Raw genomic sequence first — 26,733 nt, 5'->3', positions numbered from 1 at the left:
TGCTGGGACCTCCCAGCTCAAAACTCATGGCTGTCACCCAGTAGCTCTCACACTGCTCCCCAGGACCATTCAGACCATCACTGCCAGAATGGGACCTCCCTTCTTCATCAATGGCTCTGAGAAATGGCTGGGGAAGTGCTAGCTCAGAAGAGCCAGAGGCTCGGTGACAATACCTGGTCACTTCTCACTGCTAGGCGCTGAGTTAAAGAGAAAAGTTAATTACTTAGGAACGCTGTGAAAAGCTTACCTTCGGCCGAGAACTTGTGTGATGAAGGTCGGTGGGCCCCTTCTCCAGGAGCACTGCCAGTGTTATGACCAAGACTTCTGGCCCTCGCCTATGGCCTAGACAGACCTTTCTTTGCAAATGTGAATGGCAGGTGATGTCGAGGAAGACCTGGGTACTTGGTAGACATGATTAACCAAGAGCCTGCCACTCAGAGAAAGACAGCTGACATTTGTGGCCAAGAGAATTTTAGCTTTCCAGCAAAAATTTCAGTTATAAAACATGTACCACTATGAGTCAGCTTCCCACTTGTGACTTTTATGAGACCATTAGTGATATTTATGTGATAATAATAAAATATTTCAACATTTGAAAATCTGCAAACTCAATTAAAACAATACTTTCCAAATAACCAATGCAGAATGTTATTAACGAGGCATGGTGGCCAGGTGTGGTGGCTCATGTGTGTAATCCCAGCAGCTCCTGAGACTGACAGGAAGCTTGCAAGTTCAAAGCCAGCCTTAGCAAAAGCAAGGCGCTAAGCAACTCAGTGAGACCCTGTCTCTAAATAAAATACAAAACAGGGCTGGGGATCTGGCTCAGTGATTGAGTACCCACCCCCGAAACCCTACAAACAAACAAACAAAGGTATGGGCTGGAAGTCCACTCTTGAGTACACGGCAAATGGACTTTAATTAAGTGAAGACCATTAGTTCACTGATGTGGATTTTGATTCAATATTGCAATGAAGCTTTAAGAAATCACCAAACACCAAAGTCAGCTACAAATGCTATTACCATGTCTGTTCCAGTTATGTGTCTATGTGAAGATTTCCTCTGTAAAACCACTAAATCTTTATCTGGGGCTTCTTTTTCCTGGCAGTGTCTCCTGGTTTTCAGTGTAGAGGACTTGAACATCTAAGAAACAGCCCAAGGTTTCATCGTTTTGGTGCTACTGTAAATGAACTTAATTTTGTTTTCTAATTGTTTGTGACAAACATATAGGAACACAAGCATAAGAAAGGGTCTTCATGCCAAAAAGGCTGTGAACCAACAAACCACTCTGGTAGTCTGGTATAAACTTACCTTTGGCGACTTAGGTTTAGTAAAATCCAAACCTACACCTGGCCAATATCAAAACGACACCTACAATTTTCTAAAGCATTCTTTTTCTCCTTAGAGTGCTCATTAGAAACAAAAACTTCTCGAATACAAAGTGAAAACTCATGTGCCTACCACTCAGCCCCAGTGCCAGTTCATACCCCTCCTGATCTGTCTCTACCGTTTCCTCCTCCAGTACTGCGAAGCAAACCCACGACCATCACAATGCCCCTGGTATCCCCCGACAAGAGCTCTATGCCCCAGCAAAGCTGGCTCTGAACCAGACTGCACCAACCACCTGCTGGTGTGGGTGCTGCTCCCCAAAGCAGCTGGGCAGTTTCTGCTCCCAGTGACATTGCGTTTAACAGTCCAGAAGTTCATGAGGTTCACTAAATCATTTCTCAGCATGAGGTCTCTGAAATACTTCAAAGAATAGTCCAAGCAGGGGATGGCGTCAAGTTTGATATCCTTTAAAGACGCAGAGCAATTGGGTAGCTTCTGGGGTCTGCCAGAGTTTCTGACACCAACTTGGCTTCTGTGCTTGACACCTGCTGCGCTCCACAGCCTCCCACTCCTCCTGCTGGCGTTCACCAGTGGGTCTTCGACAGTCGGGTCACATGTGATGCCACTACAATTCACATTCTTCAAGAGTCTACATTCACTTTAATATCTGCCGAAACCAAAGTCTGGAAAATTATGTTACCCATCTCTTATGAAAATAAGCACCCGAAGACAAGGACATATTCCCCTACAATAGAGTGAGAACAAGTGCCACAAAACTAGAAGTTTTTGATTCCCAGCCCCCAAACTAGAGGATCTGGGGGGTATGTGTGTGTGGGGTGTACCAGGGATGGAACCCAGAGGCACTCAGCTACTGATCCCCATCCTCAGCCCTATTTTGTATTTTATTTAGAAATAGGATCTCACTGAATTGCCTAGCTACTCGCTTTTGCTGAGGCTGGCTTTGAACTCGCCATCCTCCTGTCTCAGCCTCACAAGTCGCTGGGATTACAGGTGTGTGTCATCGTGCCTGGCTAAAACTAGATTTTAACAAAGCAAAAACATTTTAAAAATACAATGGAGATCATGAGAATAAAGTAAAATCTCACCAGAAGAATAAAACACAACACCAAACTCCTCCTTCCCTCCCTCCTGCTCCTCCCACTGCCAACTCCACCTGCCCTGCGAGAAAGTACACCTAGGAACAAAGTGACCGCGAGAGTGTTTTACTCAATTTGTAGAGAACAGTCTTAAAACAAATGTTAGTACACTCTTACAACACTGGTTTGCTCATGTGACATTTTCTCCATCTGCATCAATTGTTATTACAAAAATCCAAAAAGTAAAAATTCATTACAATCTTTGCAGTGTAACCACTAATTTTGCCTAAACAAAAGCTAATTTCTACAAAACCATAAACTTAATGCAGTTTTATTAAGAGATTCAAAATTCTCTCAATTAACTGGATATACATAGTGATATATGTGAGAATATATATATATACATACATATATATATATAAAGCAGAAAATCTCAAAAAACAAAAAGGGAAAAAAAAAAGTAAAAGTAGTTAAATATTTTGATCTGACAGTTCCTACAAAGAGTAATATTCGCTACGTATAAAGGAAACCATTATATGTGGTACAAATCCTAGAGAGCAAGTAGGAAATGTGGAGTAAAAACAGTCAGAATCCGCCCCAGGCTGGGCCTGTTCTAATGGAACCCAGGGCAGTAGGCTGCATCATGAAGCCACTGTGTGCCACACTAAAACCCCCACCCTGTGGCAAGTTGCAGTTTTAGTGAGAAGACTCTGAAAGAGACAAACGCTCTTTTCTTCGTACAATCACGAGCGGAATCTCTGTGAGGCTGCATGGTCAGGACCTTACAGAGAGAGCAAGGAGGGCCTCAAAAAGATTCCCAAGTGTAAGAGGTAACTCGCCAGGCATCTCGATTACTGCCCCCTTATCGTGATCAGATATAACTTACAAAAAGGAAAATGGCAATTTCTGGTGACAGTATTAAAAAATCAAGTAGACACCGGCATCAGAAAAACCAAACCGCAAAAGAGAATCTTCTAAAAGGATGAATACCCTGCAGGGACACCTCTGGGCACAGGAAGCCTGCTCAGGCACCACTCACTCACTGGGAGCTGCTCGAGCGGGAGTCTACTTTCTCAGAGTTCAAGTACAAAAGCAGGACGGGGGAGACCCTCCAAGTTGGTGCTGCCATGGTGCTATGAGTTATCGTCGGGGAGGTGGCCAGTCCCTTGTCCTCAGGAGCAGTGGTGCAGGTACATGGCACCAAGGACGGCGCTGTCATACCGCTGCTCCACCCGTACGCAGCTGGAGTGCTCGACCACGCTGCTCAGCTCAGGGATGCTCTCGGCAGTGTCCCCAAAACCGTGGTAATGTCCATACTGCAAGTTCTCCCCAATGTCCTCCACCCAGGAGGGCCTGCTGGCCACGCAGCTACTGGGGCTTCCATTCAGGTGCAGAGAACCGCACATCTCAGGGTTAACACTCATGGTCTTTTCTGGCTCCTCAGTCCCATTAACACAGACAGAACCCACTAATCCATTGCTAATTCCATTAGGTCCTGTCAAGCCCGGGTCATTCCTGCTTTCCATCCCATTGAGCGGGGCCACGCAGGAGAAATCCAAATGTCCATTGATGACACATCCATTTGTCAATGTATTCGATACGGAGCTACTGTTTTTCATATCTGCATTAAGAAATACACCTGTCACCAAAATTCAGAACAGGGTGGGAGACAGTATAAAAACGCTTCATTGCTGCCACAATTGTAAGGGATTTAGTTTCTTTTCTGTTGCTTCTTTTAGACAAACCAGCTCCTTTTCAAAAATTAAAATGAAAAAAATGAACAGGTATGTTTACAAACAACACACGGGACTAGAATCTGCCTGGCAAGATAGGAAAACGTAAGCACTCAACATCATTGGGCAGTCAAGTTTAGAAACACAGGCTGACAAACACAGCACGCAGAATACCAACAGTAGGAAGAAACTCAAAAAAATCTTATTTTAGAACTACTTTTGAAGAGCAGTTTTAAAAACAGCACCTGAAAAGGTCCATCAGAACTGAAAACTGTAAAATTAAAACTTCTCTATTTCTTAGGAGGAGGTGGGGCAAGGAAACGGGTAAATGAGGAATGCTCCGACCACGTACAAAATACCACAGGACAGGAGGAGGAGTTGGCTTTCCTCTGTGATGCTCAAATCCACAAGGGCCTCTGGGAAAGGCGGTGAAAGAGCACCAGCAGAGCAGCGAGCACAGGCAGAGAGAGGCTGCGCAGCCAGGGATGCTCTCGCATGGCAGTGGGCCAGGAGCACAGTTCTGAGGAGTCTCTTCAAATCCAGCAATTAAAATGACCATGAGGGCCGGGGTTTCGTGGTGTTAGGTCATTTTCAAAAACCACTTATGCTGGGGAAAAAAAATGCTGACAGTTTAACCTGCATATACTAACACCCAGTAGGAAGGCCACGTCCCATGGATGTAAAGTCCATCACAAAACGCTTGTATTAGAATTTGAGAATATCCAGGTTTTCAGGAATTCACAGAACACTACAGAGAATGATCTAAAATTATCTCTTGCTTGAAGATAATAAATTTCACCTTGAAGTCCTAGGCTATCAACAGAGGAGCAATAGATACAGAAGAGCTCAGTCCTAGTAACGTTCAGAATAAGGACACGTGTAAACAATCCAAATACCCTAACGAGCCACACACTGTGCCACTCTTATCATGAAGGGCCTCCTTTCTCTTTTACTATCAGACCCAAGGGGGACTCTGTGTCCTGCCTGTCTTCTGACCAAGACAGGATTGTTTCTGGTTCAATGAACAAGACATCTTCTAAACATTCCACAATCATCAAATTTTTTGGTGATTTAATCAACAATTAGCTTAATTGCTATTAACTCTTCAGGGTCAATGGATCTTTTTTTTCTCAAACTAAATACTAGCTTTTCTATTTAGTTAAAACTGAAAACTAGAGACCAGTGTCTAAAGGACTAAATATAAATAAAAAGAAATTAGGTTATTTCCAGGGCAAATTTTATATTAATTTTTTTTTCAAAAAATAAAAGTATTAAATCACTTTACACAATGAAACTCATAGATATGATGGCAACACTGGACAGTTACCAGTGTACTGTGTATATAGTTTTTTACTGACATAAAGTAAGCTGAAGCTTTCTGAAGTGCTCAGACCTCATCTTGCTCTGGAGACTGTGAGGGAGCCTGGGCAGGCGGTTGCTGCAACACTCCCTGGCTCAGCTCCCGCGGCACTTCAACAGCCCCTGTCCCACCACATGTCCAGCTCCCCACAGGTGCCACCAACAACCACACCCACTCCACAAGGGAGTGGGCAGCTGTGAACAACCTGGGGACAAAGCCTATGATACATCCTGCCCCAACTCCAGCAGTCCCAGAGAAAGCCATGCTTCTTTAGAGAAGGGAGGGCTATGGACCCTGCTTGAGGTCTTGAATGAGGGGCATTCAAAATGTAAAGGCAACATTTGAGCAGCTTTTCAAATATGCACTGTCCTTGAAAATGATCGTGTAAGAACAAAGAACAATACTTGGAAGTACTCAGGGGAAAGCAGCCTGACTCCTGTGACGTCCTAATGGACAGAGGCGGCAGTTCCTGTAAACGTTCAGTGGACAAGAAAAGTTGTTTCACCTAAGAAAAACGCAAGTAATGTCTAGTGATTTGTAAGTTTGTTTCCTCAGACAGTGTCCTAAGGCCACAGTGGAAAGCACAGGAAGGCCTACGGCATCTGACGTGGGAGTGCACAGGGCCAGATGTGAAGCCAGCCACCAGCTTTACATGAAAGGACTGGAAATCATGTGGGGAGAAGGCAGAACAATTGTCCTGCCCACTCAAAAGCACACAGCACAGTCCACTTTTCTTAAAAGCAGGCTTTGAGCCTTGTTTATCTTTAGCCAAGGCCAAATAGCCCCTGACTACAGAAAATGTACTATTTAAAATGTGCTATCCAATGATCAGATTTGCCCATGGCAAATCTACCCATTTCGTTTAATTATTTGGCAAAAAAGTGAAGCTACCCATAACAATTTGGTGGCTTCTAGAGATAATGTATTTCCTTGCATTTTGGTGAATAGAAATGATATTTTTCATGTGGGTCTGTGAAACAAAATATGATTTTTTTCTTCCCACTGAAGAATTTAGCATAAAAATGTACTCAAAAAACTTTTTTAAAAAAAAAGTATTTCTAAATTGATTAACATATTAAGAGAAAGGCTAAAATGTTTTTGTGGTCACCTAAATAAAAGAATGGCAGAAACAAGTGTTCACTAAATAGATAAATCCTTTCAGAAATTCCAAATGCTAGAAGAAATTGAGCTTTTTTCCCTTTAAAAATAAAAAAATATGACTATTAACTGTTTTAATATTAAACATCTTAACATATAAATTGTTTTGAGAAATGATGTTCAGACTTAGAGGGAATGCCAGACATCAAAGCAACCAAGACCATGGGACCAAAGATCCCCACGGCATGAGTGGGTCACAAGTCAGCACCATTGTTAACAGTTCCCAAGGTGCACAGTGGGCTCTTCCTGGCTACACACTGCCTTGAAAAGACTGGCAATAGCATGACTGGTATATTCATCCAAAGGCTGTCAGAAAATTAAAAATGCAACCTCATTAAAAATAAGCAAGGCACATTAAGCAAAACTTCAAATCAAAACGGAAGATTGCACTTGTATTCTCATATCCAGAGAATGCACCAAACACTTGTCCTTGTATCTACAAACTTGCCCAAGATGCGCAAATTATTACATTTTTTAAAGATACTGGACAGCACAGTGCAAAAATGGTTGAGAGAAAATTATGTTAGAAATAATATGCATACTGATTCTTGCAACGACAAGGGGTTTGCATTGCTGAAACAGTATATATTTCTATTTCTTTTGGTCCAACAGAACCACTCTCTTGTTTTGTGGTGTCTTCGACCATTGGGTTGTTGTTGCAGACAACAGGAAACTGTCCACTCCCACCTGTTACAGCAGAAAATTCTCTATCAACGTGCATTCTGTCAGCGTCATCTTCGGTCTCGCCGTTCATTAGTGGCATGGCGTAGTCCAGGCTTGGAGCTGCAAAGAGAACAAGGACTTCAGACCCTTTGAACACACAATAAAACTAAGACACATTTTCAAAAACCCTTTTTATCAGCAATGAATGCTTTTGAACTCTCAAGTAATTAAAAAAGCAAAGACCACTAATTTAATTTCCCACAATAAAAAATACTTCTTGAAGCGTGCAGTTCAATTAATGTCATGCAATTCCAGATATATTTTCTAATTATACTTGATGGCAAAAATACTAATTTAGGGATCTTAAGAGAACAGAGATCGGGGCTGGGGATGTGGCTCAAGCGGTAGTGCGCTCGCCTGGCATGCGTGCGGCCCGGGTTCGATCCTCAGCGCCACATACAAAGATGCTGTGCCCGCCGATAACTAAATAATAAAAAATAAATAAATAAATAAAAATTTATTAAAAAAAAAAAAAAAGAGAACAGAGATCATACAACCTATAGATAATTTGAAACATTTTTTCCCCAAATTCAGAAAATATTTTTCAAAAGAAATGGATAATTCTTAAACACACTGCCCAAGTGGCTCTTGATTGTGACCAAAATACAAAAAAACTGAAGACACACACTAAAAAATCTTGAGTCCCAAGGAATCTGGAGCTAAAGCTACACATGCACACTCTGTCCAGAGGTGGAAAAGGCACACATCTAGTCATGTCCACAGGCAACACTGTACATATCTATTCACCAAACTCGACAACACTCATGTCTCTAAATGTAACAATGCTTTTTTTTCTGCCAGAAGGATTTTAAAAATCACTGTTATATTGTGGTTTATGCATTCACAATGGCTTGAATCCCACCATAACTTAATTTCAGAAGGTCTTTAATTTGCCACATTCACGTGTACTTAAGATCCACCTAACCAAAGTTCCCTGAGGTCTGGTGGTTTATTCTTCTTTCCTCCAAATACCAAAGTTAACATCCTTATAAACACATCTGGTTAGTTTGCACTTCTGGTTCCTGAATAAATATCCAGAATTATTTCTGGATCAAAGAATGCACAACACAAATAACAACTCTTGCTGTGTAATATTTCTCTCAAACTTTTGAAAATAGAGAACTGAACTCTGTAACTTTAATCAGTTCTAATTTTAGAAACCTCAATCACTGTCAAGGTGTCAATCGCAGATTACTCCCCAAAGATGCTAATGTACAGAATGGGAAACATGATTCCTAACTACAAAGAGCAAGTTGTATATTTAGGAAATAAAGTAAAAGTCTGCACAAGACAAACACATTCTTCAAACACAGGTGATCTGAAACTCAAGGCACTAAAGCATCTTTTACTCCCTAAGATTTCCTAAATCCTCCACACCCCAAATCAGCAATGCCAATCCTCAACCTCACTAAAAAGCAGTACTCACTTTTCCAAAATCAATGGTAAACAGGTTAGTGTAACAAAAATAAAAATAACTAAAACTGGGGGAGGTAGCAGCACTGATGCCCTATGTGCAGGGGACGCTCTGCTCACTTCAGGGGGCTCCTGGGGGAGCTGTTACCTCTGGCTCATTTCCTTGACTCCACCGCACTGCTCAGCCAGACCAGCGTGCTCCCTCAACAGACGCACCCCCAGAACACACCCAGCAAGGCTGAGCATCTTCGCACTTGGCGCCTGGTTTTGTCGGAGGTTCAGATGTCAAATGTTTCTTGTATAAAACGACAACTAGAGGTCATTTTTGCAATTTCATACTTCTGAAGAGCAGGATTTTTAAGAAAAACACCTTACAGATAAAAGAATGTGAAGATCCCCTGCTCCCACCCTAATAAGGGTGCCCATCCTTTCATTTGCCCAGAGCCCAGGACAGTACCCAGGTCTAGGAACAAAGCCCACTCACTAGCCAGAAACACAGAGAGAAAGAAAGAAACAAACTTCAGAAAAACTAGAGTGTAATAAAACCTGAAGAGCCACAACTGCCTCAGGCAGGAGGGCCCCTGTAGCAGTGAGACTGAGGGCAGCTGGGCTGCCAGGGGCGCGGAGTCTGGTGCCAGGGAAGGCTTGGGGATTCATTCACAGACTGTTGGGACCAAGCAAAACCTACCCTGGAGCAGGATTCACTGCTCACTGGGCGGGTGCCTCCTGCTAATGCAGATGCTTCCTCATTTATAAGGTAGAAAGGAAAGGAATCCACACCGCAGCAAGCAGTCTTTCCCCCAGTCTGCAGTGTTGCTCCTATAGCCTGGTCCAGGAACTTGGGTGACCCGACTCTGCACCAACGCCTTCTTCCTCTCTGTATCCCTAGAACCTACAGATACGTGGCTCAATGGCTGGGCTGTAATTTTACGTGGCACACCACCAGCCATGGAATTAAACTGGCCTCTCCAGACCTTCAGAACCTGGGGCTTGAACTCCTGGCATTTAACACCAGGCACCTGTGGCAGCTCCTCCCACAGCTCCTACACCTGCTGAGGGGCCATTTTAAATATGGCACCCTGAACTGCAGAGGGTGGCCTGTGCAGACATCTCAGAGGAACCAACACTGGCCTCGGTGACCAAGCTGCATTCTATACTTGTAGCTTTGGGAAGGAAGCACTTTTATTTCCCGTCTTCCTACTGACTTGCAGTTCAAGGAAAATGGCTGAATATTTCCCAAACATATGTGCCATGATCCTTACCTTCCAACTGCAAGAGCAGACATCTGCTGAGAAGTCTCATGGTGGACACTGGAGATGCAGGGCAGAGAACTCCCTGCATTTGTCTCAACGTCCCAGCCTCCCATGCACAGATACAGCCCTGGTTCTTGACCTGGGGGGCCAGAGCCTCGGGCAACTCAGTGGCCAGCAAAACTACAAGTTCTATTACCAAAAGTTAAAAACATGGGGAAGGTGTCACTCAGTTTTGAGAGCCATGAGAGGGGGCTGTACTAAGAAAGTAATGTGCTGGACACCAAGGATGGCCACTACAGAGCCTCGCTGAGTGATACCCAGCGCAGGACAATGATGTCTGACTGCTAGGCACACCTGCAAGCAGACCAGGCTGTGCAACTACCATGGCAGGAAAACCGCTACATAGTTGCACCGCTGAGCTGCCCATGCTCTAGTTAGCTCCTGGGCACTGCTCCCAAGACCTGCCCACACTGGTTCTGTTCCTCAAGATCAGAGAAGCAGACGCCCTCTCACCTGAGCAGAAACTTCCAAGGACTCATGTGTAAATCTGAGGGAGATCGGATCACATTAGGTTCATGATCAACTTTCAAGTGCTCAGGGGGTGACTTAGAACCTGAGAAGTGGCCAATTGCCAAGTGGCCTTCCCATGGCAGAGTGCCCGTGAGTGGGAATGTGATCACAGGGAGGATGCAACTTCCCGTGGAAGGAGCAAGTGGAAAACACTCCTTCACGGTTCCCACCAGCCACTGGTCGTTGGGACTGACTGACTGCGATTGTCTACTTTTTTCCTAGGAAGGATCTCAGTTAAACCAGTACTCAATTGACCTTCCGTGGAACTTGGTCTCCTGTCATGGCCTGAATCCCAGCAGGCAGATGGTGAGAATGCTGTGAGGCGGGAGGTGACACCGACGGGGAAGTGCACCCAGGAGACAGAGCAGTAGTGCTGTCAGACTGAGGATGGGAAATCAGTAGAACAACCAGATGCTGTGTGGTCTCAATGTAGCACAGCCTGCTCACAGCATCTGAACACAATGAGGGGTGTTCTGCTGCTCTGAATTTTTAAAAACAATATGAACAGTTTTTCAGTATAAGTTTTAGGAGACCAGAGACATAAGAAGTTAAAGCATCTTATGTGGCTGCATTAGGGGAGCTAAATTAAAATTTTATTTTTGGGGTTTTCTTTGAATCTCATCTTTAAGACATGAGCAAACACCTAGTATTTACCAAATTAGCTAGTCACATTGCCCTTAAAACTTGTACTCTTCAAGTCTGCTCAACAAAAGCAATTACAAACAGAAAAATAGGCCAGTCTTAGCAGGGCACACATTCTAACGCCAACTACATGGGAGTTTGAGGCCAGCCTAGGAATCTTACAACTTTTTCTCCATATGAAATAAAAATGGCTGGGGATGTAGCTCAGGAGCAGAGGTTTGTCTGGCATGAGGCCCTGGTTTCATCCCCAGGGGCCACCAGAAGAATCAAACAAACCCAAAACACAAAACCCTCAAACTCAGAAAAACAGAGATACTTGGTGTTAAATTCATCCTGGAAAAAAACTATGCTGGGAAATTTCACTGCTGATTTACAGTGACAGCATTGTAGATATTTTTATATTACACACCTACATATCACAAATGAGAATCTGAGGCCAATAGCTATTTGGTTAGAATGACTGTGAAGTCAGTTCAACTTCTGAGACCTGCTGTCACCATAGACTACTCCTCAGGGCTGTGGTGGTACCAATCATGCCACAAGAAGTTTCTGTGTCCATCTGGACCACCAGCAGAAACAAACAACTGACAGGATCGAGTGTCCACCTGTGGAAAAAACTGCATTCTTTCCTAACCAGGGGCACTGGCAGGCTTCAGGATGGTCTTCAAGGACTACACATGCCAACACTGTACTGAGATACTCCTGAAGATGAACTAGGAACACCAAAAAACCCAAACTTGCTATTACAAAGCAGGTGCAGTCATGAAATCTTGAAGTTCACCTATCATTCCTTTCTGACCAAAGGACAGAAAGAAAGGACCCCACGCATACACTATCACTATCCCAAAAGAACAGGATTCCATCCTGGGGAAGAGGCCCCCTCCAACACTTCTCAAGACCAGCTTCTCATCAACTTTAGCTTTACTGCACCCTCCAGGGTTTATATGCCCATGTTTATCCAGTAACACTTCTGTTCTGAGCAAATTGCATTTTGATATGACTTGAATGGCTTTAAGTTATTTTAAAGTATGAACTTTCCTTGTGCAAGTTGTTTCCAACGGTTTATATTCAATTCAAAAAGGCCTAGTCATTTTTATCCATTTAAGATACTTTGTATCACGTTATTGGGGGGGGGGGGGAACTGCTGCAACAGCTGTACTTCCCAGTGGTTTACTGAAAGCAGAAGTACTACCTTCTGTAGGGCCAGACTCATGATCCCAAACTTAAAGAATGCATTTAGAGACCAAGCCAACTGGAATTATTGCTTATTTGAATAAACTTCACACTAAAAACATCATTCTATGTGATGGCTGAGTTGTAGGAAGACAGAAGAACTGTTTAATTAGTAAGGTCAAAGCTCTGATTTATTTAGTCAAGGTATTCCAGGCACCTATAGATAAGGAAAAAAACCTTAAACCCTTCTGATTATTTTTATATGTGAAGTTACTCAAAAGGATTTTTTATGCATGTTACATGAGGAAATGAAATATTTACTGACATGAGAATAAGGATTTATCAAAACCAGTAATTTAGATACAGAGCAAAACTTGTGCTCATACACACTTAAATGGCAAATCAAAACGAAATGTTAGAAATTATGAATATGAAGTAGTGCTGTTATTTTGAATTGCAAACCAAAAACACAACAAAGAATGTAAATAATTATAGATTCAACTTCATGCATAGTGGGAAAAAGAATCAGCTCCAGGACCCCACATTTCACACAGTATGTGACAGTAGGAAAAAGGAAACAAATGGCAGGGCAGGCTGGAAAAGCCCATCTGTGCTAGCAATGTGCAAACCCAGTGGCTCGCGGGGCATGTCCAAGGACTTGATCTGCAGAAAGGACCGGACCACGAAGGAGCTGTGAGGTCACAGTCACTCCAGCCATGGAGAGAGAATGGACATCAGGAAGCAGCTCACAGCAAAATGCATGGAGGCTCAAAGATGTTATGGAGACACTCTGAAACTGCACCCATCACGGAACATGCTCCATGAAGGACAGTGCACCTTTCAGGTGTGCATGATCGTTATCTCCAGCCACATGCTCTTCTGCACAAGCACCCTCAGGCTGAGGACCATGCAGTGTGGGGTGTGCAAACTGGACCTCTACCCACTGGACAAAATCAGTCTGACTCTACTCGATTGGCTGCAGTAAAGTTCAGGAAACCTAAGGGATCCTTGGAAACACCTTTTAGGACACTTGATAATGATGTACTTGCCAACTCAGCTGACATTAAAACCTTTTTCTTTTATTTTTTAGTTGTAGATGGACACAATACCTTTGTTTACTCAATTTTTTATGTGGTGCTGAGGGCCTCACATATGCTAGGCAAGTGCTCTACCACCCAGCCACAACCCCACCCCTACATTAAAAACTTTTGGAATTGTTTTTAAACTCCCTAAGTGGTATTTTAGAATCTGATTAGAATGTTAAGGGACATCTTTTTAAAATCACTGAACAGAGTTTAGACTTGTCAGCGATGAGGGAGAAATAAAGTATAAAGAACATTTAAACTAACACACATACAATTGATGCACAAGGGCATAATAAGGTCCACACTTTTACCATTTCACAACATTAACCAGGCATTAAGTCAAAGTGCAAATGTCGGAAAAAAGTAGTCTTAAAGCACTCATGACGTTAACTGAGGCACAGCGACAGAAGAGGACGGCTTGCCCCAAGCCACGTGCACAGAAGATCAAGATCTCCTACTTCCCAGGTGCCTGACAGCACTGGGTGTTTGGCATTTTTAAGACCAAAGAGCAGGATGCTGAGATCATCCTCAGCAAGTCCCACCTGAGCCTGTAACTTCAGTGGTCACTCACTCCACACTTGCTTCTCTGTCATGTTCTCCTCGCGTTCCTGCCATCAGTCAAAGACATTTCATACGTAAGTACGCACAGTCAGTCTCTCCTCTATTAAAGGGAAGACTTTTCAAGTTAAAGAGTGATCAGAGACTGCTACGCAAACTCCAAATCCATCTTTAAAAAACAGGGAAGAATGAAGTAACTTACCTCAGACCTGACACCAAACTAATACAGGAACTCACATATCACACAGGGCATGAAAACCAGTCGAAGTCACATTCCCCAAGCCAGTGGTGACAGATATTTGACATATCATCTACAATTATTATAAGTTCAGAAACATTTTCCAAGAAGTGAACAAACAAATCAGGTATGGTGGCATTTTTTTTTTAGTGGTTGTATTCTGAACAGATACAACAGATGACCAAATTCTTCCTAATTCCTGGCAGGGTGCTCAGAAGCTGCAGGTACACACTCACAGGTGAGGTAACATGTTCCTCCCACACCTGCCCTTGTCATGAGATACATCTTCACAGTGGTGGTCACCGTCCTGCACAAGAACTCTCCAGGCACGGCTTACCTTGCAGGAAGGTGCCTCTCCAAGGTATGCTCTGCCATGCAAGATACTTGCCGGGGAAGGAAAGTCCTGCTTTTCCCCAGCCCACATGGTCTCACCTCCAGTTCTGGCTTTCTTCACTCCCAAGGATTCCGAATCTTCGAAGCATCTCTTTCGATTTGTTCCCACACTAACACGATTGGGAAATCCGTTCTCATGGCCCCCACTCAAGGCACCATTATGACAGAAACGGTTCAGGTGACAATTCTGGAGGTTCAAGAGAAACTGGGTGCACTCTTGGAAACCCTGGGTTTGTGCAATGTCTGCTGCTGTCAGGCCACTGGCATTTCTCAAGCTGCACAACACAAAAACACTGAATTACACCTATTAGCATTTGAACCTGGTCTCTGCTCCTGCTGAACTGACTATCTATCTGAAGGTGATATGAAAAAGCCAACAAATTTACAGCAAATCTTCATTAAAGTAGTTAACTATCCTAACTCCATAACTAACTTCTCTTATACACATTTGATTTCTAAGCAATATTCGGGAGATAATAATTTTTAAAAAATTAATATGCTAAACTTTAAAAAAAGTCATCTTCCTATTACTTCTCAAGATTCTTTGTTAGTCTGAAGAATCTAAATTTATGCTAACTTCAGACTCAACCTGAAACTGAATTCTACACATTATCTGCACTTAATTTTTAATAACCCATCCTTTAGCTTCTGTAAAATCATAACAAACAAACATGTACTAAAATTGTCCATGGCATTCACACCAACTGGCTTCCTAAGAACAGTCCCAGTTCAGCAACAAGCTGGATTTTGTGCTGGCATGCAACACTGTAAGTGGAAGTTTAGAAGGATGCCCTGATGTTAAAGTAACTGCTGTCAGACTCAACGTCCCCCAAAAGTTTTGGTTTTGGGTGGTCTTAAGAAAACTTGCAGGAGTTCTACATGTCAGCATTTCTACAGCATCTGAGTAGATGTTTCCTATGAAAAGACTCTGCATAGTGTCCTAGGAACTCATCCTGAGACTACTCTTGCCATTCCCAAGAACCCATGTTTCACCCGACTGATGACACTAAAGTAAAGGTCTCTCATGTCTTCTGCAGTCACTATGTTAGAGGAGAAAGACCTGGCACAATTTAAGTGGAGACTCTGAGTAACACACAAGAGAAACAGCTGAGTGTGTAAATGTTTGGACACCAAATTTAAACACAGGGCACAAAAGCAACTCCATGTTAAAATTCCCCTGGAAGACAAGAGTACACAGGGCTCTGTGAAATCCTCCACAAAGAAGGCACCATTTCCCTGGCTGTGCTGCATATATATATAAGAGACCAGGCAACGCCAGCAAGCACCTCAGCCTGCACCACTGAACGGCCAATCCAGGACCCTGAGGCTGCTGGTTAGGGAGACCAGGAAGGTAACAAAAGAAAAAATCTGAAAAAGACAACTACAACCTAAGAGACAAATATTCTTCTTTTCAAGGTCAATCACAGCCTTGTATTCATATTTCCAGCCACACAACCAAAGCTCCAGCCTCAGAAGTAAAAATCTATGTTTCTGGATACTCACTGAACATGTTTACCTTTAAAATCATGATATATAAAAAATAATGCAATATGTATTTGGAAGGAAGGCCAAGCCCAATTTAATGGGATATAAAGAGACAAAAGACTTAAGAATTCCAGAAATGAACAAAATTCTCTTAAAAAACAAAGGTAACAGTGTTCAGTACTATCAGGAGCTTTAACATTTTTATTTGATCTAGGACCTTGTGGCTGTGAATCCTGATAAATATCCATCCCAACATTTGAACTTTGATACATGAATAAAAAGGAAAAACCAAATTTGGGCAGAGTGAGTTACATTAACCACACAGGCCCAAACCAGTGTCCTCTTGTTGCTGAAGCCTCCTGCAGCATCCTGAGCACTGCCACGCACAGGTGGTACTTTTCACCCACTGCAGGCTTCATTCTCAGGACACCAGAGAAGATGGTCTAGACAGGTCTACTCTGTCGAGAAATATAAACTGCTATGTGAAGACTTTCAAACTCTGAAAAATCTGAAGATAAAGGCAGAACATGAAGATTACAAAATAACAGTTCCTGTAGATAAACAATAGTCTCACTCTCCAGAATGCCAACCCCAGAGTATAGAAACAAAAAGCTGCCATTCCTAAGGGAAAAACAAAACCACCAACAGCACAGCCAACGGTAAAGAGCACTTCTTGATGGGTCAGAATGGGAAAGAACAAACCACCACTTTCAAATGATACAATCATAAAGGCCAATTTGGTGGAGAAAATTAAGACACACAGGGTACAGCAATATGGAGACCATCAAGTGCTGGGAGCACTGCAGCCAGGGTGCCACATGCACCCACGCAACACCAACTCACCACTCTCCTGAGGCCAGAGCCAACAACCTCCAGGCGGCTCTCAGCAGTGTCTTCCCGACTTTAAGGAAGATCTCAAAAGGAGGATCACAACCAACTCACACTGTGCATGACACGTGGGGGCCACACCAGCAAGCACAACCAATCAGCCAAGGTTCTGATGGCTTCCCACACAATCTAGGGTTCTGAAGACAACATGGAAGGGAGACTGGAAAAAAAATTTCCGGAGAAGTGTACTATACAGACAGCATCTGTGACAGAGGACAGGACACAGTAACGGAGGAGACTGATTTACCCACTGTTTAGGTGGCACTGCCCATGTGGCATTATCAGTTTTCTCCCTCTGTTCCCAGTGACTGCAGAAGACCTGAGCTACACAGTGACTTGTGTTACCAGGGACTGACTATACAACAAACAGCCTAACTTCACAGTGTCCGCGTTCTTCTTGAGCAGGACCTGTAGCGCCTGATGTTGGCCAGGCACCCCCTTCCTCTCCTGCTCACCTTCACCCACTGCCTGCATGCTCCTTATGCAGCCACCTCACTCCTCCCTGTCCACATCAGAAACCTCTCCTTGCTGGCTCTCCACACTCAGGCTGCACATGACAGACATGCTCACTAGGGAACATCTGATCCTGGGGTGGCACTTCTTCTTAAAGGGCTGGACAGTAAATATTTTAGGAACTGCAGGCCATGCCCTCTCAGAAACCACTCACACAGACAACAAAAAAGGCTATGTTCTATAAGCCTTTGTGGGCATTCAAATCTGAATTTCATATGATCTCGTTACAAAATATTATTATTCTCTTGATTTTTGTTCAACCAACCTAAAAAAGCAAGAAACATTCCTAGTTTACAGGCCATATAAAAAACAGCCAGCCAGCTAGCCAGCCACATCTGCTGAATAATCTCCCAATTTATGACCCTGGTAACTATCCCTCTACTCTCAATAATGGGTTTCTTGGAAAATGACACATTCCACACACTATTCAATTCAAAGATCACTTTTTAAAAAGTTGCCACATCTGTCACAAAACCTTAAATACTGAGAAAAAGACCTCAAGTTAAACCAACTGCTCCCAGTACAGGCCCTCGCAGAGAACTCAAGCAAATGCCGATGGCAGGCATTGAGAGACACCTTCAGGCCCGAGTTCCTCATCTATATCACCATGTAGGCTTCCAAGTCAGCATTAGAATAAATAATTAAAGTGTATAATTCTCAAAACATTTTAAAAATGGTTTGCAGTGCTGGGGACTGAACCCAAGGTGCAAAGAATGCTAGGCAAGTTCTCTACCACTGAGCCATACCCACAGCCCTCAAAACACTTTATTTAAAAATAAAAGCCTGGGTCTTTTCATTTTCACATATGCTTCACAGTGAATCAATATTTCAATTGTGGTATTTTAATAGTTGAAAAGTGATTCTGGTTAAAATGTATCAAATTCAGAAACCCTCATACTCTATATTTACAGTTCCAATTTTAAGTAGGTTATTAAATCTAAGGTACTTGTTTTAATTTGCTAAAGTTCATAAGAGGTAGACATAGAAACTAAATCACTGACTTACAAGTTTGTTACTTCCACCTGGGATCTAGTACTTATCAACACTCTACCCTTCACCCTATGGTCCACCAACATTCACTGACTCCCTATACCAAGTGTGGAATCAGTAAGAACAAAGTTAATCTGGACTGCAGCATTACACACATTCTTCTCACAGGAAACTGAAACTACCTGGAGGAAAATGTTAAAAACACTCAAAAACTGTGTGTGTGTGTGTGTGTGTATTTTTTTCTAACAGAGATTGAGTCTAAGGGCACTTTACTGCTGAGTCATACATCATCAGTCCTTTCTGACACAGTGTCTTGCTAAGTTGCTGAGGCTGGCTTTTATAACTTGCAATCCCCCTGCCTCAGTCTCCCGAGCTACTAGGATTACAGGTGTGGTCACTGCACCTGGCTTCAAAAACAATATTCTGGTGAAGACTAAGCTAGAGACAAAATCACACATGTGGTATTTTTAGATTGACACTTAGGGTGTTTGAGGCACGGGGTATGCAGGCTGTGCCTGAGATCCCGTTAATCTTTGTCCATGTTTGACAACCAGTGAGTGTTCTGGAAGGTCATTCTAAAGCCCTCGTCCACTCTCTGCTCCTAACGCCCACTGGAGAAATCTTTGAAAGTGGGCAGATATTTTTAAAAACAACAATCATTTGATTTTCAAATCAGTTGTAGTTTTGTTGAAGTTTAAACACTGATTTTGTTTATTAAAAGGAGGTTTAGCAGGAGCAGATTCTTTTGTTGGTGTTCTACCATAATGAGTGCTCCTCCCCGTCATTTCCAGCTCCTGTACCATTCACCAAGACTACCAGAGCAGTCTCTGGGCAGACACCCATCCTCTCCAACACTTCCTGCTACCCTTTCAGCATTGGAATACCAGCACAACACGTGGAAGAATGACCTCCACTTTAGTTAAGTGTCCTGACAACCAACTGGCAAAATAAATCAAATTGCCACTAGCTTTACCGAGGTTAGAACAAGTGTTTCTACTTTCTGTAAAAATATTTGAATGGAGCATTAAAATTTATTATACCTAAGAATTCCTCTCAAACGACTTTAGACTCCAGCTCCACTGAGGCCAGCCAGCTTGCTTTCGATTTTCCACTTACAGTGCCACAACACCAGAAGAGAAGCCATTCTGATGAAAAGTTGATTTTGGGGGGTTAATTTTGAAAAATCAAATATCAGAAAATACTTGAAACACAATTTTTAGAACCCAAGGTGCCACATAACCTCCAGGGTGTTTTCTTTTTGTTAATGCCATGTGACAATAAAAGATAACCACAATTTTTATATAAATAATATTTCTGTTAAATTTCTGATCTCAATTTAGCTATTGTTAGTTTACAAGTAAAAAGGTAGATATCATAAATTAGGGTAAGCAAAGCATGCAAATCTAAAGAGTCTATATCTGAATTCCTAGATTAGCATTAAAACCAATCACCGCAACAAATACCTCAACAGTACGCCTCGTGTGCAGAAAGGAAGCGATACTGAGCATTCAATGCCACAACCGTAAGGTTTTCGGAGAAGCACCTGTGGCAGTTTCAGCAGTTTCTATATGGAATGCTCCCCCTTTCTAGGATTACTTGAAAAAATCAAGTCAATTCGAATTACGTAGCTGTAAAACATTGACACGTGTAGTTTTTACAGATTCAGAATCTTCTGTGTGACTTAAAACGGGCAATGGTGCATACACAGGAAACTTAAATAATAAGGGATCACATTTGCAGGCAACATTTGATTAAAAATACATATACACATATGGGGTGCAGAAGTAATTGCTGAGCTAAGCCACTGGCCTGTCACCACCCTGACGCCGAGTGGCTGCTCCCAACACTACCTGTTAAGTTACCTCTTGTAATTTTTAGCATGAAGCCAATTTAAGTATGTCAATATTTTAACAAAAGTTTAAGAGTATGGACTAAAAAACCAACAACTCACGATTCTGGTTACTTTAAAATTTGGTATGCTGTATCACAAATACATTAGTAACTATTCCTAGATGGAAATAAGCAAATAAATGGAATCATTACAAAAAAAAAGATAAAACATTACTAAATGTCCATTTGTACAGATAAAACATAAGCAAACATCTAAAATTTCTTTAGTAAAAAATACACTGTGTATTTTTAACCCTTTGGTATCCAAACTTACATAATTAGGAAGACTTTCTTAAATATATTCTTTAGTTAACAACAGGAAGAAACTATTTTTTAAAAAAGTTTCTACCTGAATAAATTTGGTGCCAAGTTTTCATTTCAAGTTCAACATTACCGAGGACAGTTTTATGCTATAATTGAGCCACAATCTTGTCTACAGACATTAAAACACAAAGCTCATCATTCAGGAGTGTGCTATATATGCAACATGCTCTCACTTTAACTCAGTAAGAACGAAACATCAGGCTATTGCTGGCTCGACGTGAACGCACTACCTGTAAAAGCAATGGTTTAAAACAATTAAAATTCTAAACTAAACTGGTCAATAACTTGGGAACACTGTCAGACCACATCTGTTCCTGTCTGGCAGGGAACCTGTATTAGGACCTTCAGAAGGGACATCCCCACCCGCAGCACTGCAGAGAAGGGATGAGCAGGAGATAGCAATTTGACAGATAAGCTGTCATGCAACCAGGAAGGGCAAGGGCTAAGACGTGAGGGCAACTAGAGCTCAGGCATCTGAAGACTGTCTCAGCCATAATTCTAAAAAATGTCTTTAAAATTAGACTATTATCCTGAAGGACAAACAAGCAGCAAATGAACTAAAAAACAGAGATTTAAAAAATGATGGCTAATAATGTGAAACTAAGTTCATTTCTACTAAGGACAAAAGATGCAAGTGAATTTCTGACACTAATATTAAGTGCCCTCATCAGACATATTTGTCCTGGTGAAAATTCTGCCTCTAGGCCGGGCTTCAAGGTAAGCAAATAAAGGTGGGTCATTAATGGCCATTGATTTTGAACCATAGTAAGCCAATTCCATTTTAATTAAGAATTTCTAAAAGTTTAGCAGCATTTTTTTTTCCCTGTAGCATTAAAAAACCATCTGTTGGCATCTCATTTTAGGCTTCTGTTATTTCAGACAACTGTGCCTATTTTCTAAGTTAGGCAAGAATGAATGCTCTACAGTGAATCATTCTTCTTATTATCTCAGGTTAGAGCTTTCTCCAGCTACCTGGAGATTACAGTGAGATGCCTTCCAAGTTCAAAGTAATTAGGTTGACAAAATGTAGCTCACTTGATCTAGATGCTACAGACTAAATGGCCTCGAAGGAAATTCTCTTCTAGGAAGGCTGTGAGCCTGTAGCTGGCCTTCTCCACACAGTGTGGGATTAAAAGAGACCTGCAAATACGTCTGAGGCTCAAGTAGTTCTAGTGTCCTTCACGTCCAGCTAAACCCCCTTCACTCCATGTTAATATCTAGAAGACATGGAAACATTCTCCTTTCCCTCTCAAGAAAACAAAGTAGTAGCCAAAATTCTGAAAGTGAACCTGCTATTTACAGCATCAGTGTAAGGTCTTCTTATCAGCAGAAAGCAAAGCTTTAAGTCTTTCTCCAAAAATCACACTGACTTAACCTGTGTTATCCCAAGGAAAACTCAGTTGGCAGCTGTGTTAGTACACGCCCTTCTTCTAATCAAAAAGACCAAGTGTGAAGCTGAGGCAACACTGCTGCAGTGAACCTCCCACTCCCCAGCAAGAGAGACTGAGGGTGATCGCGATTTAACTCTCAGACCCAGATTAGGCCTTTTACAGTATACAAACATGGAGTCTGGTGACAGAACTGAGACTTGACCCTGTGTGCTTCAATTTTTACATGTAAATAACAGCAAATATTAATGACTATTGCTTAAGCCCCCAAAAGAAGCTCATATGGAAAAGATAACTTGGCACCAAAACTCAAGTTTTAAATTAAGAGAAGAAAACAAAAGTCTGTTAACATACTCACGTGTGGTGCTAGAAAATTTAACACGATGCACAGGAGCTGAAATGCCTTATCTTAGAGTTGCAACCTACATTAACAAGTTAGTTAACAAACCACTCCAGCCAGACACTTGGCACATTGCCCTCAGCAGCTACCCGTGACCCAAAGAGCATTTAGATTTTGGTCACTTCAGTGAGGCAGATACAGTAAAGTGGGGTAGAAACTGAACAAAATTATTCATTTAAAAATTCTGGTATGAGGAAGCTTTTAATCTGTTCATGGAAGGAAAAATGTACACTATCTCCTAAATATTATGAAATGTAAAAGAAAGAATTAACAATCTACCCATTTTAAACTGGAAAAAAAAAGTTAATCCTTTGCTTCTGTTCTTTAATTAAAAAAAAAAAAAGTATTATCTGCTAGGATTACACTTGACCATCTGAGTGGTATCACAGAGAACAAATAAAGTGGACCTAACTGCCATTACTTAAGGATTTAACTATTCTATGTTGCTATGACTAGACTAAACGGGGTAAACTATAAAAATGTGCAGAACAAAAAAAAGAAGCAATTTTTAATTTGGCTCACTGGCAAAACTCACATTTCATTTAGATGTTAAAACTAAATAACCACATATACTTATAGCAATAAATAATGATTACTTGTGTTCTATTTCCAGGCCAAAGACTAAGAATTTTAAGAATCACTTTTGGCTAGTAGCTCAGGCTAAATATTTCTTCTAAAAAAATCTGAAAGCCCAGTCCAGGGAAGTCACCACAGTGCAGGGTCTTGAGGGGGTGGCTCTTATACTGAGATGGGAAAGACTGGCACACGAGGCCATGCTCAGCCACACCTGGTGGAAAAGAGACACTTGAGGGTCCTGTAACCAAGGACAAAATTGTAAATAAAAGATGCTCATTTTTAAAAAGACACCTACTTAAAAAAAAAAGAAAGAAAGAAAAAAAAGGACATAATGATAGATACTGATTGGCTTGAAGGATTAAGCTGTCCATCCATTAAAATGAATAAAGTTAACATTGTTGTAATAAAATGCTTAGGACAGATTAGAGTATTGTTTGGAAAAATAAGTCATTAATTAAAAAAAAATCAACTCCTAATTATCCATTATTTCAATAAATAATAACTAAGCAACTTAATTATGTTATATGACTCTGTATTTCATAATCAAAGCTTCTGTTTTAAAAAAAATTGAATTTTTAATCTAAGCACAACTATAAAACTTCATCTATAACTTTAAAACAAGTCACTGAGAATCATCAATGTTTTAAAATTGTATAATATACATTAACATTATCAATTACTTTTAGATCATCTTAAGTCATGACTATATATTAACTTATAAGGGTCCCCTGCAATGTAGCAGTTATTAAAGGCCATATTTACAACATTGATTTGCCACATGAAGTAAAGGACTCAAGCCAAACTAATGGCAAATCTTGCCAATGCTTAATGAAACAGAAGCTAAGTCACTGAGACTGCTGACAGCTTCCAGCATAGAAACATGCCTTAAGTGAATCTGTATGGCTTTGCTGCTTAGGGTTTCTGTTCAGAATCTACTAGAATACAGAGTCAAAACAATGGAAACCAAAGGGTTAAACTTTTGTGGGGTTTACTTCTTCCGAAGTCTAAATATTCACATTTCCAATTAGAATAAGGTGGTTTCTATTTCTATGAATCATTCATAACACTTGAGGTAAAACAAAAAAGCTGGTATCAATTATCTGGTCATTACAACTCTATAGCTTACACTCAAGATTTAAGGGTGAAAAACTGGATCCATTGTTAATGCTGTGAACTGTAGAAGAAAAATTTTATAAAATAAATCTTTAAGAGAAAGTTAAGACAAACGAATTTAATACCTAAATAAATGTATAATGCCATGGCTAGCTAATGATTTGCAAACAAGATCACATTTCTAAATTAATATACTTAAAGACTATTCTGTCAGATGATAAATGAGCTAGCTGATATAAACGGGGCAACAACAAGGAATTCTACAACAATGCCACCGGTATCAAAGGCTCCCAGCAAGCAAGTCTGAAGTCTTTAATTACTTAGTTCTACTTTACAAAGAGTCATAAGTTAAGTCACACTAGGCTAATGACTGAGAATGTCCACAGCCTTCAGCAAAGATGGTCCTCACATCTGCTAAGAGGAGGAATTCAAAATGTAGAAAAGCCCATTGTCTTCAAAAGCACATAAGCCAAAGAGGCCTGCAGCACAATCCATGTGCTGGCAAAGAAAAGCGAGGACCTGCCACAGAGACACATCTAGTTAGTGGCGAAGTCAAAAATGTCAACTTTGAAATCCACTCACTTGACTGTTCCTTCTGTCCCTGATACATTCTCTCATGACAAGAATTTGGAGCCATCATGGAACTAAGCTCCTACTGCTAATCAGTGGTCAACTCAGACTACAATCTTGCTAACACCAACTGGTCTAAAAAACAAAACTGTATGACTAATTTTAAAAATAAAGATTTTAGGGCTTTTGCTTGCTCTACATGCTGTGGTTTGAATACAAACACCTTGACTACTTCTCTAGCTTGGGAGGATAATTGAAGGCACTTACTCAGTATGAGCTCCGTTCGCCACCAGGGCACTGATGCACTCGAGGCTCCCGGAGCGGGCTGCCTTGTGAATGGGAGTTTCCCCCTCACAGTCCTGAAACACACAACACCCACTCTCAGATCCAACAACATTTTCCACATTTTAAAGCAGAACAATTAGCACAAGCCAGATGTCTTCTCATCCATCTGTGACACAAATGAGCTGAGCATCAAAAAATTTGAAGCATAATACAAAGGAACATCTAGGTGAAGAGAAGACAAAGACTAGAGAAGGGGTCGTGTTCTCCAAAGCATTTAGCTAAAGGTCAATATCCCAAAATCCTGGGGTCTCTTTAGCAGGGACAGCATGAATGCTCTCAATCAGGATTTACAAATGTTTTAATCCTGGATCTTGGCACCAATGTGTACACATAAACCCCCAATAATTATCCTATGACAAGTTGAAAAAAAAACCCACATTATACCAAGGCCAAGAAATAGCACATATTATTAGCTAACTTACAGTCCAGCCTACCCATGTTCCTCTACCTAACTACCCTGAATTTTTTCTTGATTTGGAACCATATTTAGAAAAGATGGTTTGAGGTCAAAGGCTCAGGCAAAGACAGAAGGAGACCACCCCAAGGGTCAACACAGCAGGCTCTGCAGTCTAAACAGACCTCCGTTTTAGCAAAGACGACACAAAGGGGAACAGAGCAGAAGTAAGCAGATTCAGGGAAAACACCCTGGACTCTAACACAGTCAACCAGAAAGGATGGACTCCTTCATACCTGTCCATAGGCTACCAGGCAAGTAACAAGTAAGCAGTAAATGTAATCAAAGACCCAAGCAGTCATCACTTCTGTTAGAAAAATTTAGAATTTTTTTTTTTTTTTTTTTTTGTCCAGGGAATCCTGAGGGTGAAGCAGCCAGAGTTCTTGGATAAACCCACTTCATTGTCACGGGAGCTACCGCTGCCATACTTGCCTACAGCCTCACTGAGAGCGAGCCAGTGAGCAATTGGGCATGGTGTGCAGCATTGGGAAAAGCAGCTCCTCCATAAACCCAGTGGCCACCTGAGCTCCTTCTCAATGCACAATGACTCATGGGGAGGACAGTGAGGTGTAGGCCAACCAAGTAAAAACATGGCACATTATTTTGCAGAAAATGGAATACGAGAGACTCAAGGGGCAGAGTGGAGGGAAGAGTGTGTACATGTATTTTAATCAGGGTCCAAAAGGCTGTAAACAGAATATAAAGAAATCTAACACCCCAAACAACAACAAAAAATTTCAATTTTTGAAAAAAGAAAACCAGCAAACCATGTGACTATTCAAAAAAGTGAACTCTTCCAAAGAGGAGGGGAAGGGAGAGAAGTGGTACATAATAAAGCAAATAAAAACTAGATAAAGGCCAGGCGCAGTGGCACATGCCTGTAATCCCAGCAGCTTGGGAGGCTGAAGTAGGAGGATGTGAATTCAAAGCCAGCCTCAGCAACGGCAAGGTGCTAAGCAACTCAGTGAGACCCTGTCTCTAAATAAAGTATAAAATAGGGTTGGGGGATGTGGCTCAGTGGTCAACTACCCCTGAGTTCAATCCCTGGTATTGCCCTCCCCCCAAAAAAACCCCT

The 26,733-nt window shown here is 41.6% G+C and overlaps 1 protein-coding gene across 2 annotated transcripts in view; it reads right to left on the bottom strand.

Annotated features, from left to right (window-relative positions):
* Positions 1-2,533: 2,533 nt before the first annotated feature.
* ANKRD10 (ankyrin repeat domain 10) overlaps positions 2,534-26,733 on the bottom strand; it is a 30,518-nt gene continuing 6,318 nt past the window's right edge. For both annotated transcript variants that reach the window (XM_081294090.1, XM_081294091.1), the window contains 4 exons: positions 25,127-25,218; positions 14,762-14,997; positions 7,362-7,457; positions 2,534-4,044 (listed from right to left, as the gene is read on the bottom strand). In XM_081294090.1, the coding sequence (XP_081150216.1) occupies positions 3,596-4,044; positions 7,362-7,457; positions 14,762-14,997; positions 25,127-25,218 (873 nt within the window). In that variant the 3' untranslated portion in view covers positions 2,534-3,595. The remainder of the gene's footprint in view (positions 4,045-7,361; positions 7,458-14,761; positions 14,998-25,126; positions 25,219-26,733) is intronic.

The sequence above is a fragment of the Spermophilus citellus genome (assembly GCF_964194105.1).
Source record: "Spermophilus citellus genome assembly, chromosome: 1".
Taxonomy (NCBI): domain Eukaryota; kingdom Metazoa; phylum Chordata; class Mammalia; order Rodentia; family Sciuridae; genus Spermophilus; species Spermophilus citellus.
This window is presented reverse-complemented; position numbering and strand designations above follow the sequence as displayed.